The following is a 15,749-nucleotide window of genomic DNA, read 5'->3' on the forward strand; positions in this document are numbered from 1 at the left end:
CTATTTATCGTCCATGTTTCACTTCCATACATGGCTACACTCCATACAAATACTTTCAGAAATGACTTCCTGACACTGAAATCTATACTCGATGTTAACAAATTTCTCTTCTTCAGAAACGCTTTCCTTGCCATTGCCAGTCTACATTTTACATCCTCTCTACTTTGACCATCATCAGTTATTTTGCTCCCCAAATAGCAAAACTCCTTTACTACTTTAAGTGTCTCATTTCCTAATCTAATTCCCTCAGCATCACCCGACTGAATTCGAATACATTCCATTATCCTTGTTTTGCTTTTGTTGATGTTCATCTTATATCCTCCTTTCAAGACACTATCCATTCCGTTCAGCTGCTCTTCACCTACTCCGAACTTTTCTTTTGTTTCCTTCACTGCTTGCTCAATATACAGATTGAATAACATCGGGGAGAGGCTACAACCCTGTCTCACTCCCTTTCCAACCACTGCTTCCCTTTCATGCCCCTCGACTCTTATGACTGCCATCTGGTTTCTGTACAAATTGTAAATAGTCTTTCGCTCCCTGTATTTTATCCCTGCCACCTTCAGAATTTGAAAGAGAGTATTCCAGTCAACATTGTCAAAAGCTTTCTCTAAGTCTACAAGTGCTGAAAACGTAGGTTTGCCCTTCCTTAATCTAGCTTCTAAGATAAGTCGTAGGGTCAGTATTGCCTCACGTGTTCCAACCTTTCTACGGAATCCAAACTGATCTTCCCCGAGGTCGGATTCTACTAGTTTATCCATTCGTCTGTAAAGAATTCGCGTTAGTATTTTGCAGCTGTGACTTATTAAGCTGACAATTCGGTAATTTTCACATCTGTCAACACATGCTTTCTTTGGGATTGGTATTATTATATTCTTCTTGAAGTCAGAGGGTATTTCACCTGACTCATACATCTTGCTCACCAGATGGTAGAGTTTTGTCAGGACTGGCTCTCCCAAGGCCGTCAGTAGTTCCAATGGAATGTTGTCTACTCCGGGGGCCTTGTTTCGACTCAGGTCTCTCAGTGCTGTGTCAAACTCTTCACGCAGTATCGTATCTCCCATTTCATCTTCATCTACATATTCTTCCATTTCCATAATATTGTTCTCAAGTACATCGCCCTTGTATAGACCCTCTATATACTCCTTCCCCCTTTCTGGTTTCCCTTCTTTGCTTAGAACTGGGTTTCCATCGGAGCTCTTGATGTTCGTACAAGTGGTTCTCTTATCTCCAAACGTCTCTTTAATTTTCCTGTAGGCAGTATCTATCTTTCCCCTAGTGAGATAAGCCTCTACATCCTCACATTTGTCCTCTAGCCATCCCTGCTTAGCCATTTTGCACTTCCTGTCGATCTCATTTTTGAGACGTCTGTATTCCTTTTTGCCTGCTTCATTTACTGCATTTTTATATTTTCTCCTTTCATCAGTTAAATTCAATATTTCTTATGTTACCCAAGGATTTCTACTAGCCCTTGTCTTTTTACCTACTTGATCCTCTGCTACGTTCACTACTTCATCCCTCAAAGCTACCCATTCTTCTTCTACTGTATTTCTTTCCCCAATTCCTGTCAATTGATCCCTTATGCTCTCCCTGAAACTCTGTACAACCTCTGGTTCTTTCAGTTTATCCAGGTCCCATCTCCTTAAATTTCCACCTTTTTGCAGTTTCTTCAGTTTTAATCTACAGCTCACAGCCAATAGATTGTGGTCCGAGTCCACATCTGCCCCTGGAAATGTCTTACAATTTAAAACCTGGTTCCTAAATCTCTGTCTTACGATTATATAATCTGTCTGAAACCTGTCAGTATCTCCAGGCTTCCTCCATGTATACAGCCTTCTTTTATGATTCTTGAACCAAGTGTTAGCTATGATTAAGTTGTGCTCTGTGCAAAATTCTACCAGGCGGCTTCCTCTTTTATTTCTTTGCCCCAGTCCATATTCACCTACTACGTTTCCTTCTCTCCCTTTTCCTACACTTGAATTCCAGTCACCCATAACTATTAAATTTTCATCTCCCTTCACTATCTGAATAATTTCTTTTATCTCATCACACATTTCTTCAATTTCTTCGTCATCTGCAGAGCTAGTTGGCACATAAACTTGTACTACTGTAGTAGGTGTGGGCTTCGTATCTATCTTGGCCACAATAATGCGTTCACTATGCTGTTTGTAGTAGCTTACCCCTATTTGATTTTGTATCTATAACCCTGTAGTCACCCGACCAAAAGTCTTGTTCCTCCTGCCACCGAACTTCACTAATTCCCACTATATCTAACATTAACTTGTCCATTTCCCTTTTTAAATTTTCTAACCTACCTGCCCGATTAAGGGATCTGACATTCCACGCTCCGATCCATAGAATGCCAGTTTTCATTCTCCTGATAACGACATCCTCTTGAGTAGTCCCCGCCTGGAGATCCGAATGGGGGACTATTTTACCTCCGAAATATATATATAGTCACATATAGGCATAACAAAAAGACTGCCAAGCAAGTAAGCTTTCGGCCAAATGGCCCTCATCGGAAACACACACACACACACACACACACACACACACACACACACACACACACAAATGCAAACGCATCCCTGGCTGCCAAGGCCTTGGCAGCCAGGGACTGTGATCATGTGAGTGTGAGTTGCATTTGTGTGTGTGTGTCTACCCAATTCTGAAGATGTCCTTTTTGGCTGTAAGCTTACTTGTTTGACAGCCTTTTTGTTCTGTTGTCTCTGTCCACATCTCAGCATCTCTATTGTGTGGTGAGTAGTAATCTATCCTTTTCATAATACTATCATTATTCCATCCTGAATTTTCCATTGTTTAATAGTCCTACATGGGGCTGGCTGGACAAACAGTGCTAGCGCTGCATTTCAGTAAGTGGTCTAGGTTGTTTTGGGGTTGTATCAGGTGGGATGGGTAGAGGGAGAGAGGCAGGAGGCAGAGAGGAGGATTGGGGGTGGTTGGGTGGCTAACAACTCCGAGGAAGGCAGCTGGTTTGGTGGCTAGGAATGTGGGAGGGAGGGATGGCAGGTACATAGACTAAGCGTGTGATACACAGTTGTCGGAGCCAGTGTTCTTGGCCACCATCGAATTGTTGCCAAGAACGAAGTTGACCACCTGGTGGCATAACATGCAGCGGAGCACAATATGCTCAATTTAGAAGACAGACTAACAATTGGGTCCATTGGATACTTCCCTCCACCATCAGCATCTTTGAACTACACAGATGGGAGTTTTCCCTTGCAACACATTGTTTGTTCTCGTAAATGTCCTGGCCTCAGCATCAGATAACCCACTGTCTGTACATGCTCCATCTAAGATTTCTCCTTGTTCTGTCCTGTCACCTTCTCCCAATTCAAGTCCTCACATCACATTTGTGTGTGCTGCTCCCCATTGGCTCAGACAACCGTGTGTCACATGCCTATCTCCTGTACCTACCATCCCTTCAATCTACAGCTGGCTGCCTCCCTTTAAGCCACTAGCCACCCACTCCAAATCCTCGCCTTGCCTCCTGCCTCTCTCTCTCCCTCTATCCATTCCACCTGATAAAGCTCTCACCACAAACTAGTCCACCAGCCGAAATACAAGCAGTGGCACTATTGGTTATATGAAAATAAATTTGAAATGAGGAGATCATACTCATTTTTGCTCACTGCTTCACAAATCTATTTACAGTGCTACATGAGGATACCTTTGCTATGTTTGTTAACTGCTCATGAATTCCATGTAGAAAGCAGGTCTTCTACCCCCTCCCCCTGCTGCAGAGCAGTAGCAGTATCAGAGAGAGAGCGAGAGACAGCGAGAGACAGCGAGAGAGAGAGAGAGAGAGAGAGAGAGAGAGAGAGAGAGAGAGAGATATGTGCACAGCTTAGGCAGTCCAGTCCAGTATTGTGTTTTTGTAATTAAACCCTTCCAATTGGCAGTTTCAAGCAGTAATATTGCATTACATTTAAATTGCTCTACAACAGGAATTACTTGTTGAAAAGTAGTGAAATTTTCTGCAATTATTTGCAATAGACTTTTATTACGTTAAAAACATAATGATAATTTAAAACGAACTTTCAGTGTGCTATATTTAGAAGCAGTCTTAGAAACAGTCCAACTCCCAGTATTTTTCAGTGACATTCCAGCAGTTCTGTTGTGAAACACAGCCTGAAATTTGTGTATGCGTCTTTGCCTTTTTAGTGGCTTGATAAAATAATAAGTATCTTGTGCAACAAAATTTTAGTAGCCTTCCAAATAGTTTCACATACCACTTTATACATTTTTTCCTTTCCCAAGGACAGTTTGTAGTTCTGATTTCTTCCAACTTGCTCTCTTTCTGACAAGGTGTATAAGCACAGATATCCCTACACTTAGTTTATGAAGTAGTATTGGCTGTTAGCAATAGAGAGCAGCAGCATTACTATTTTATCTACAAGACTGTAGCTGGCAAGTATGTGGTTGATGTGCTGTCAGTGCAGTCACTTAAGGATTGTGAGGACATACTGGAGTCGCTGGCTTGAGAGGTCAAAGTCTGTAAAATTACAAGAAACTGTGGTTCTTTCACTTTACTTCTATTGTTCAGTCATGTGATATTTCAGGGAATACATTTCTTACCATCTAGTCATGTTTCGTTTTGTTATATATAATAATTCCTGCAAAACAAGTCAGTGGTGTTCCATGCCTGTTGTATGTGTTCTCTGTATTTAATCTATGTTTTGAACTTGTTTCATGATCTACAGATTCTTATCTGCATCTGACAATAGCTACAGCTATGCACTTCATACCATCTTAATAGTGTGTAGTGGAAGGTACTTGTTGTACCTCCGACACTTTCCCTTTTCCTCTTTCAGTTGTGAATGAAAAAAAGAAAATGTTGGGAAGCCACATGTGTGCTCATATCTTTCCAATTTTGCCTTCATGGTATTTCCACAAGATATATGAAGGAGGAGGCTTTGTATTAGTTTGACACTGTTTGGAAAGTACAGTTACAGAAATTTGACAGTAAGTATGGAGGATGTTGCCAAGGATGCTTCAAGTGAGCTGCAGATGTTTTGCTGGGTATCCCTTACACCTCCTCCATACAGTCACTCATTATGCTATTTCCATATTTTTGAAGTCCTGAAGAGAAACATTTGTTGCCATCAGTTTGCTTCAGATGAAGAGGTGCATGCTTGGGTACAATCAGAGTTCTGTAGAAAACCACAAACGTTGCTCCATGAAGGATTTGGCCATCTTGTCTCAAAGTGGAATAAATATATTAAAATTTATGTTGATTACTTTTGAAATAATAAACAGTTTACTTACCTCTTTTCATCCGCCCCTCTTTCATTTGACTGCTACTTATATTTCAACATTTTCTTCGTCTGTTCATAGTTTGATATCCTTATGGCCATTGAGAGTCTGGCCAGATGGCTTTTTCTGTTCACTGATTTAATGTGAGACCAAAATTTTTGCTTCACACACAGCTCTCCTTAACCTTAATTTGGCTTCATTCAGTTTGTGATTGTCTAAACTTTTTTTTGTTGCATTTAAATCTTAGCTTTTACATTATCTTTCTAATGTGGCAGTCAAACCATTGCAGTTCTTTCCCATCCTTCACAGTTCAGCTTGGAACATATGTTTCAAAGGTATATTCTATTCTCAAATTTCTTTCTATGAGATGGTTGTTTCATGTTGACTGCCCAGAAATTTGTTTCACGTTCTATGTTAACTGAGTGTGGTGGCATACATAACTTTTTTTAAAATAATTATATATATAATCTAGTGTCCTTTAATAGCTTTCTAATTGCTTGCTTCTAATGATTTTACTGTCATGGTACCATTGGTCAGTGAATTCTGTTACTCAGATGTGACTGAAGATAAATATTTAACCTAACTGGCCAAGTGGAAAATTTTAGACATATGGTATTAAAAGTGAATCAATTTCTTATAGAAATATATGTAGTAGCACTATTACTAACAGTTATTAAACATTGATAATGAGTTGCAATTTCTAATGTAAGTGTGATCACTCACTTGTAGTTTTATAGGTTAAAACACTTGTTACATTTTGGTGATCATTTTTAGAAGTGTACTTCAGAGACTGCTTCTGTGATAGCAATGAGAAAAATTGGTTAAGATTAGTGAATAATGGTATTTTCATGCTATGTGTTTATCTCTGTCTTCATCATTTAGCTCCTTTGCATATCCCGCAGTTTCTTCTGAATTTAAATACTTGTATTCATACAAATGGGTAACACAGTTAAGGTTACTTTGAAGTTATATTTGTTATTGCCTTGTAATGCTGTTTGATTTTTTCAGAGTCTGTACATTTGATAGTCATTTGGGCCTGTGCCAGGTCCTTTTAGTCATGAACTTACACAGTTGAAGCTTTGACCTGATGACAATTTGTTGTAAGTACAATAAAAATTTTGCAGATTAATTTATTCTTCAGTGATGAAGGTTTGTATGTGAATAAAATTTTTATGTACAAAGTCCCTGTCCCATGTGATACCAGTTGGTTTCTTGATTTTGTCTATTGCTTCAATAATAAACCGTGACTGTGATAAACCAAGAATATTTTTGAACGCAAATACCACTGACAGTCACTAAAAAAATGTTTACTTTGTGTCCTATAACATTTCATGGCATTGCTTAGAGTAAATTTTTTGTCATTATAACACTGTTGGGTATATTTACCAGTTAGCCTATTTATTAATAAAATGGTTTTAAAGCTCCAGTACAGTTTCTCTCTGGAGCACTTTTGTGTGGCCAGAGCGCGTAAGGTAGATGTTATTTTGACATGTAAGTGACCTTCGTATACAGAATTTCATTATGTACTAACCCAAATTCAGTGATTCATTCTCTGCTCATTGTTTTATTTAGAGAACACCAGCTTGTCATTTGGATATCTCTCACCTGTCTTGTTTGGATGTCCACAGTTCAGTTCATCATCATGCGGCCATTCCACCAGAACCTAGTCAGGAGATGGTGCTGATTATTGACAAAATGGCTTCGTATGTGGCCAAGAACGGAAGAGCATTTGAAGACATTGTTCGCAGTAAATGTAAGTAATGCTTTTATTAAGTACTCTTAGAAAACATCATAGATTTTTTCCCGTGATATTTACAAAATATTACTCATAAAATAAAATAAAACAAGGATTGATAGTTTAAGATGTGGGTGCCTGAAAATAACACACTTGCTCAAAATTTCTTGTTCTTATTCCATATGAGGCTGGGTGCAATCTTACTGTAAAACTTACGGAGCTCTTGAGTACTGCTTGTATGAGAGTGGCCTATATCCCATTTTCCATTGGGATGCTAAAAACAATTCAGAAGAGCTCACTGTGTTCCACAGTTTCAAAATATCAGAGCTGTTGCTTTTGGAAAAACTGTAACCACTTTGAAAATTTTCATTAATTTATCTGTATTAATGTCCAGTTTTCATTCTTTGACTTCCTCCAGTGGAAGACATGGAAGTCTCATCTCCTAGATTTCTAGGATTCTCTTACTTTGCTGCTGAATTGGTCTTGTCTCACTGCCACAAAAGGGAGCAGATTTTGGAGACAGTGTTTTTTTTATATATATATTATATTTTACATCACCATTATATCCGCTTACTGTTATAGTTTAAAAACAAAGATTCCAAGACTTACCAAGCGGGAAAGCGCCGGCAGACAGGCACATGAACAAAACACACAAACACACACACAGAATTACTAGCTTTCGCAACCGATGGTTGCTTCTTCAGGAAGGAGAGGGAAAGACGAAAGGATGTGGGTTTTAAGGGAGAGGGTAAGGAGTCATTCCAATCCCGGGAGCGGAAAGACTTCCCTTAGGGGAAAAAATGGACAGGTGTACGCGCGCGCGCACACACACACACACACACACACACACACACACACACACACACACATACCCATCGGCACATACACAGACACAAGCAGACATGAAGAAGCAACCATCGGTTGCGAAAGCTAGTAATTCTGTGTGTGTGTTTGTGTGTTTTGTTCATGTGCCTGTCTGCCGGCGCTTTCCCGCTTGGTAAGTCTTGGAATCTTTGTTTTTAATATATTTTTCCCATGTGGAAGTTTCTTTCTATTTTATTTACTGTTATAGTTTAACACAAATGTTTAAAACCAGTTTCCATACTCCATCATATTTGATGTATTTCTGTTTTGGCCTTCATCAGCATGTTCTTCATACAGCCGTTGTTTTAGACATATTGGTCGATATTTTGTGGTTGTAAATACTGACTTAATGTATGGTGAAAAAGTTATTTTCTGATGTGACTAGTGCCCTAATTCTCACATTGCGATGTAGCCAAATGCGTCAAAGTTCCACTTCAGAAATGGCCATAACAGTCCAAAACTGGTAATACTGTGTTATTATGATTGAATAAAATTATTAAACATACGCATTGAACAGTAGCAACAATCGGTGGAGGAGTGGGAAAGGGGGAGGGACAGCAGGGTACGGAAGGGGCAAGAGGAAGCAGTGCTGCCTGGTGGAGCATGCAGGGACCATAGGTGGAAGAAAAGGCTACGCAGTGCAGTGTTTGGAGACTCTGGTGGAGGGACGGAAAGGAAATAAGGAAGGGGAAAGGATAGGAGTAGAGAAGAGGAAAACGTTGGTGAGTGCATTGGCAGAAACAGTGCATAGTAGGGATGGGGATGTGGGTTGGGAGGTGGTGAAAGGACAGAGGGGCAGAAACAGTTAGGTGGGGGTTGTGGGAGTAGTAGGTTGTTGCAGATTGAGGCTGGGTTGATTTCGGGAGTGGAGGGCGTGTATTTCGGAAGTGGAGGGCTTGTTGTAAGGATAATTCACATCTGTGTGGTTCAGAAAAGCTGGTGGGGGAGAGGAGGATCCAGACAGCCCGGGTTGTGAAGCAGCCATTGAAATCAAACTTGTTATGTTCAGCTGCATGTTGTGCAATAGGGAGGTCCACTTCGCTCTTGGCCACTGTTTGGTGATGTTCATTCGTCCTGGTGGATAGCTAGTTGATAATCATACTGCTATAAAATGCTGAGCATGGTTGCAGCAGTGCTGGTACATGACATGGATGCTTTCACAGGTGGCCCAGCCTTTGATGGGGTAGGATAAGCCTGTAACAGGACTAGAATAGGAAGTGCTGGGTGGGTGAAATGGGCAGGTCTTGCACCTGGGTCTACTCCTGTGACAAAGGGTTGAGACTGAGAGTGCTGTAGGGATGAATGGGGAGTTGTGCAAGTTGAGTGGGTGACAGAACACTGCTTTAGGAGGGGTGAGAAGGATCTTGGGCAGGATAGTCCTCTCATCAGGGCACTTTAGGAGGGGTGGGAAGGATTTTGAGATAGGATGCTCGTCATATCAGGGCATGATGAATGATAATCAAAGGCCTTTGAAAGAATGTGGTTCATTTGTTAAAGTCTGGGGTGGATTTTAGTGCTGGGGGTGCTCCTTTGTAGCTGGTTCTTGGGGGTGGTGGGAGAACTTCGGGTGTGTGGGGATATGACACAGGAAACCTTGCTTGTGGACTAGGTCTGAGGACAAATGCGTGTCTTTGAAGGCCTTTGTGAGACATTCAGCGTACTGGGCAAAGCAGCTGCTGTTACTGCAGACGTGCTGTCCCTTGGTGGCTAGTTAGGTTTGCTTATGTGATTTCATGTGTATTTGTCTTTTTGTGATGAAGACTTTGGCTAAAAGCTTAATTTGTAACTGTCTTTTCATCGTGCCCGTCTGCAACTCATTGGTGAGTAGCAGTCTATCCTTTCCATAGTTGCTGATAGTCCAACCTGAACTTCTCAATTTTTGATTTTGTTTAATGACTTTTCTTCTATCTCTCAACCCTGTGATGTTCTTGTTTGCACTACTCTCTAAAGCATTACTATATAAAGTGTCCGTTTTTTTCTCTACTTTCCTGTGTTTTTTCATCACATTCCAAAGCACAGTGCTCTGACATCTGAGTCACACTGTATCACTGGTCTTGTCCTCACACAACACACGGCTATGTGACTGTGCAGATTGTTGGTGCAGATTCTCATCCCCTAAATTCTTCCCTCTGATAATTTTAATTATTTGTAGTGACCACATTTTCTCACTCATTCTTGCATATTTTCGTGTTTATTTTCCCCCATCTACTTGTGGTACACAGTATTGTGAATCTCGACCTCCTTGTTTTTCCCATGATTTTTGAATGTTTTTATGCACTTGACTACGAAGTCTTTTGTGACTGAGTCCTTGCATAAAAAGTTCTCGGTTTACTTACCGCGTCAAATTTGGATAAAATCTTGTGCTTTCGATGACTACCTCTGTCATCTTCTTCAGGGGTAAAACTGACTGTCGAGGACCGGTGAGGCTTCCGCCTTTATAAGCAGTGGATGGCTTCTCATTGGCTGGAAGACGTCATGGTGAAAACTGAGTGTTTGGAGGTGGCAGTCTGTATGTCCATAGATTTTGTTTGCGCGCTTTATCCAGCGTTGCTTGCAGCACCATCCATAATGTAAGAAGTCTCCTTCTGCTCTCTTTCTTTATCAACTGCGCTCTTCCATGCATTGCTGAGTGCATATCCGGAGTCTCTGTTGAAATTATTTTCACATTATCTAATTTCAACTGCTTCCCTGATGACAGAGTCCCAATAGTTTGAAGAGTGAGCAAATATTCGTCTTTCATCGAATAGAATCTTACGTTTATTTAACAAACTGTGCTCAGCCACTGCTGATGTTTCTAGATACCTGTATTTCAGGTGACACTTATGTTCCACGCAGCCAGTGGCAACAGTTTTTACAGACTGGCCCACATAATTTTTGCCACACTCACAAAGAATGTTGTAAATTCCCGGTACTCTCAGGCCGAGATTATCTTTCGTGCTTCGCAACATTTCCTTAATCTTCCTGGGTGGCCACAAGACTGGTCTGATTCCCTGCCGGCTCAGGACTCCACTGATCTTGCTGGTCATTGCACCACAGAATGGTAGCCATGCGATGTGTTGATCCTCTTGATCTTTTTGAACAGCATCCTCCCTAGGTTTCTTCGCTAGAGTAGATCTGATATCACAATCAGAATATCCATTTTTTTGTGAATACCGTCGTCAGATGGTGAATCTTGGAGCCGAGATAATCCTTGTCCGAAATAGTCCTTGCTCTGTGGACCAAGGTATTCAGCATAGCTCTTTTCTGAGCTGGGTGGTGAAAACTATGTGCGTTTAGATATAAATCTGTATGCGTCAGTTTTCTGTACACAAAATGCCCGAGACATCCATCTGATTTTTGCTCCACCAGCACAGTTAAGAAGGGTAACTTCCCATCCTTCTCCACCTCCACTGTAAATCTAATGTTCTGGGGTATACCATTCAAATGATCAACAAACTGCTGCAGTGCCCCATTGCCATGTGACCAGATTAAAAATCTATGGACAACATACCTGAAGAAGCAGGATGGACATAAGGGAACACTGTTCAAAGCTCGTTCTTCGAAATCCTCCATGAAAAAGTTAGCTATGGCTGATGACAGTGGCGAACCCATGGCTGTTCTGTCAGTCATTTCATATTTCCACCATACTAATAATAGGTGGTCATCAAAGAGAAATAACTTCAGTATTTCAGGAGAGAAATGAGCAGCCAACAGTTTTAAGGTATCTTCCATCGGTACCTTTGCAAACAAAGACACCACATCTAGGCTATCATGATGTGATTCAGATCTATCCTCATCTACTTTATGATGTCAACAAACTTTTTGAGTTATTAATATGATGGTTACAGTGGCTGACTATAGGTGCTAATAATTTGGTTAAATATTCTGCCAACCGATATGTAGGAGATAAGCAATCTTCTTCATCATTGGTATTGCTGGTTTCATCAGTTTTTAGTTTTTCCATGTGTTAGCTATTGTTGATTGATTTACCTTACACCATTCCTTCGACACTTCATAAATCACGTCTGACATAGTCAATTGTTTCCAAAATGTTTTGACAATTGTTGCCCTCATCTGTAAGCTTTTGTAGCAGATGTCCTCCATAAATTATCTTCACGGCAGCAATGACACCTTGGTCCATTGGCTGAAATAAGGCTGTCACATTTGGGGGAGGGGGCCTAAATATTTTACAAATATCATCTAGTCACGTGAATTCAGAACAAGTTTATTCGGATGCGATGATCTTGCACTTGTGGCACAAAGCAAATATGGAACTCTGTTTGAAATTTTGTATGGTCCTCAGAGGCCTCTTTCTGGTGAAAATAATGGACATATAACTTGTGCATTTCTTTTCCTTTGAAATAGTGTGGTTTTTTTAGCGATATCTGTTACACCAAGCTTAACTTTATGTTCCTGTGCCATTAGCACAACACAACAGTTGTCCTTTCTTACTTGATTTGTCACCAGGCTTACTGTGCTTTGTCTCGAAAGCTAAAATCTTTGTTGGTACACTCTTCCAAAACATCCCAGCTTTGTCTGTGTTGCATATTTGCTCCAGCTCTAAATATTGTAGTGCAATAAAATCCTGGAAATTATTGCAAAATTCAGCAGCAGTCTTATTATTTGCTCCTAACTTTTCTCCTTGTACATCAATCACCCGTATACCATGAAGCCGTTTAAATCTCCTTAGGCAGCTGTAAAATGCAAAGATGCATTAAATTCTTCTTCAACCCCCAAGGTTTTGAAGAAAAACTAGGCCTGTTTGATGCATATGGGACCAGATACTGCTTTCTTCTGTTGAAACCATTCCAACATGGCTTCATCCAATTCTGCACATGTAGACATTTTCATAGCCTTCCACTTTGAGGAACCTTTAGGTGAGTCAGAACTGTTAGCAATTGAATTTTTTTGTCTTTGTTTTTCCGAATATCACACGTCGTACTTTTACCCACATTCTAAATCGGTGCCAGATTCCGCATATCAGTAATGCTTTCTGCAAGTTTGTGTATTATTTGCAGTTTCTGCCATATCATCAGCAAAAGATGCCTTTGCTTTTCAGACATTGTTTGGCACTAACAGAAACCAAATAACTGCAGTGTCCTCTGCTACAGCACAGTCTAGTGCTTACGAAATTGGGAGAAATAGGCTGCAGGTAATTGAGAGTTCAGTGTAACTATATCCTCACACACACCTACTTCTTCTTTGAAGGGAAGGTGTACAAACAAATCCACAGCACAGCCATAGGCACCCGTATGGCATCCTCATGTCAACCTGTTCAGGAACCATGTAGAGAAAACCTTCCTAGCCTCCGAAAACCCCAAACCTCTTATCTGGTTGAGGTTCATTGATGATATCTTCACATTCTGGATTCAGTGTCAGGACATCCTGTCCTCAATCCGTATTAACCTCAACACCTTCTCTCCCATCCACTTCACTTGGTCTTTTTACTCAGTGTGCTGGCTCCCAGGACGTTGACATCATGCTCTCTGATGCATCCATCCACACCTCTGTCAACAGTAAACACGCGAATCACCAACGATACCTGCATTTTGACTGTTGCCATCCCTTTCACACCAAAAACTCCGTCTCATATAACCTAGCCACCTGGGGATGGCGTAACTGCTTTGGCAGCAGCTTCCTTGTCCAATATACTGAAGGTTTCACAGAGGCCATCACAGACAGACATTACTTGACAGACATGGTCTGCAGACACATTTCCCATGCCTTGTCCCCACACTCCCCAAATCCTCCCACCATTCCCAGGAACCAGCTACAAAAGAGCACCCCCCTCTTCACATTTTACCACCACAGACTGTAACAGCTGAACAACAGCCTTTGACAGGGTTTTGATTATCTATTATTGTGTCCTGATAAGAGGGACTTCATACCCAAGATCATTCCCACCCTCCTAAAGCAATGGTCTGTCGTCTGCCCAACCTCCACAACATCCTAGTCCATCCCTGTGCCACTTTCAATCTCAGACCTTTGTGAAAGGGATCATATACCTGTGGAGGACCCAGGTGTCAGGCAACCCACACACCCAGCACTTAGTATTCCAGTCCTGTTGCAGGCTCATTCTCCCCCCTTCAGAGATCGGGCCACCTGTGGAAGCAGCCATGTCATGTACCAGCACTACTGCAATCATTGCTCAGCTTTTTATATTGGTGTTACTACAAAAGCCTGCTATCACCCAGGATGAACAGCCACTGCCAAACTGTGTTCAAGAGCAGTGTGGACCACCCTATTGTATAACATACAGCTGAACATAAAATGCTTCATATCAGTGGCTGCTTCACAACTTGGGCCAACTGGATACTCTCCCACGACCACCAGCTTTTCTGAATTGTGCGGATGGCTGTTACCCTTGCAACAAATTCTCTTGTCAGACTTAGCCCACAATAATCTACTGCCCTCACACCTTCCACTCAATTGTTTCCACCCCTACTGTCATATCACCCCCCAACTCATGTCCCCACCTCACCAACCTTTGCCCTTCTCTGCCCCTATCCTTTCTGTCCCTTCCCCATCCCCTCCCACCCCTCCCTTCCCTCCCCTCCATTCCCTTGCCTCCCTGCATCTCCCATTGCCTCCCTCCCTCTCCCCCATGCCTCTCCCCCCACCTCTAATGTCTTACAATGTTTATAGGATAGTTATTTAATTAGTCTCCTTTTTCATTTTAGATAATCTGATGATGCCTAACCATGGCAAAACATATTATTTTTAAATAAAAATAACTATTCAACCCTGACTGTTTCATTTTCAATGTATAAGAGAGAATGGAGATTTGTCAGTAATTGTTAACAGTGTTTGTGCCTCCTTTTTTTTTAAAATAGAGGAACAACTTTAACAATCTTGTAAACATCTGTGAAACAGCCTGTAAGTAGATAACTGAAAATACACCACAGAGTGGAATCTCTAGAGCAGTATTTTGTCTTAAAAATCAGACTGCCATCAGTACTAGATAAATATTAGTTGATTTTTCCCTTGATAATTTTCAGCACTTCTTCTAGAGTTACTGGTATTAGAAACAGTGATGTGCATGATTTTATAAGCTCAACGGGAAACGACAGTGCAGGTGAAGTAATTTGTGATGGAAGATATGAAGCAATACTGAAAAATGCTTGTTAAAAGTGTCATCTATCTCCTGGACCATCTTTAATATTTCTGGCTCCAAGGGTCCATCTAACATTATTCAAATTGCCTCACTTATGTTGTTAGAGTTTATATAATTATTATTTTTGATTTTTAAAAAATATATGAAAAGCGTGATCATTCCTTACTTTTCCTACTGTGTATAGTTGTCTTTTTGTAACACGAGGTGATAATTCCCACCGTAAACCACCCTCTATTAACTTCTTTATTTGTGCTACACCGTTGCTTCATAATTTGGGTTATCTAACTACATCTTATACTTAAAATTAAGTCCCCAAATCTCCTGTTCTTCTTTGGATACAATGATTCCATAGATGATAAGCAAAAAAAATGAAGAATTGTTACAATGTTCCTCTCAGTATTACAGCCTCTCTTGTATTGATAAAGAACATTAAATTTAGCAAAAACCCATTTCATCTGTTAATTATTACTGCTGAGAACATTTTTATGTGATTTGATTATGATCTTGGGTGCCTCCAGGTGATTAGAAGCTTTGAATGGAGTCCTTGATTCCACAGAAGAATTTTTTAAATACTGTCTGATTTTGTTCTTTTGACCTCATTTGTAGCTTATTTTTATATGATTGAAGCACACAACAATGATACATTTTATGTCAGCAATCTGAGTAACTTTGTATTGTTGCATGTAAAATTTAATACTTGTTTTTAGATGTAGTCCCAGAAGTTATCTTTCAAGCAAGTTAAATCTGTGTAATTCAATGTAATTCAACTTTTAATAATAT

The 15,749-nt window shown here is 40.5% G+C and overlaps 1 protein-coding gene across 3 annotated transcripts in view; it reads left to right on the top strand.

The window, feature by feature from the left end:
* Positions 1-15,749, top strand: part of LOC126284710 (splicing factor, suppressor of white-apricot homolog) — a 151,936-nt gene that overhangs the window by 40,949 nt on the left and 95,238 nt on the right. For all 3 annotated transcript variants that reach the window (XM_049983840.1, XM_049983842.1, XM_049983841.1), the window contains exon 7: positions 6,906-7,030. In XM_049983840.1, the coding sequence (XP_049839797.1) occupies positions 6,906-7,030 (125 nt within the window). The remainder of the gene's footprint in view (positions 1-6,905; positions 7,031-15,749) is intronic.

The sequence above is a fragment of the Schistocerca gregaria genome, chromosome 8 (assembly GCF_023897955.1).
Source record: "Schistocerca gregaria isolate iqSchGreg1 chromosome 8, iqSchGreg1.2, whole genome shotgun sequence".
NCBI lineage: Eukaryota > Metazoa > Arthropoda > Insecta > Orthoptera > Acrididae > Schistocerca > Schistocerca gregaria.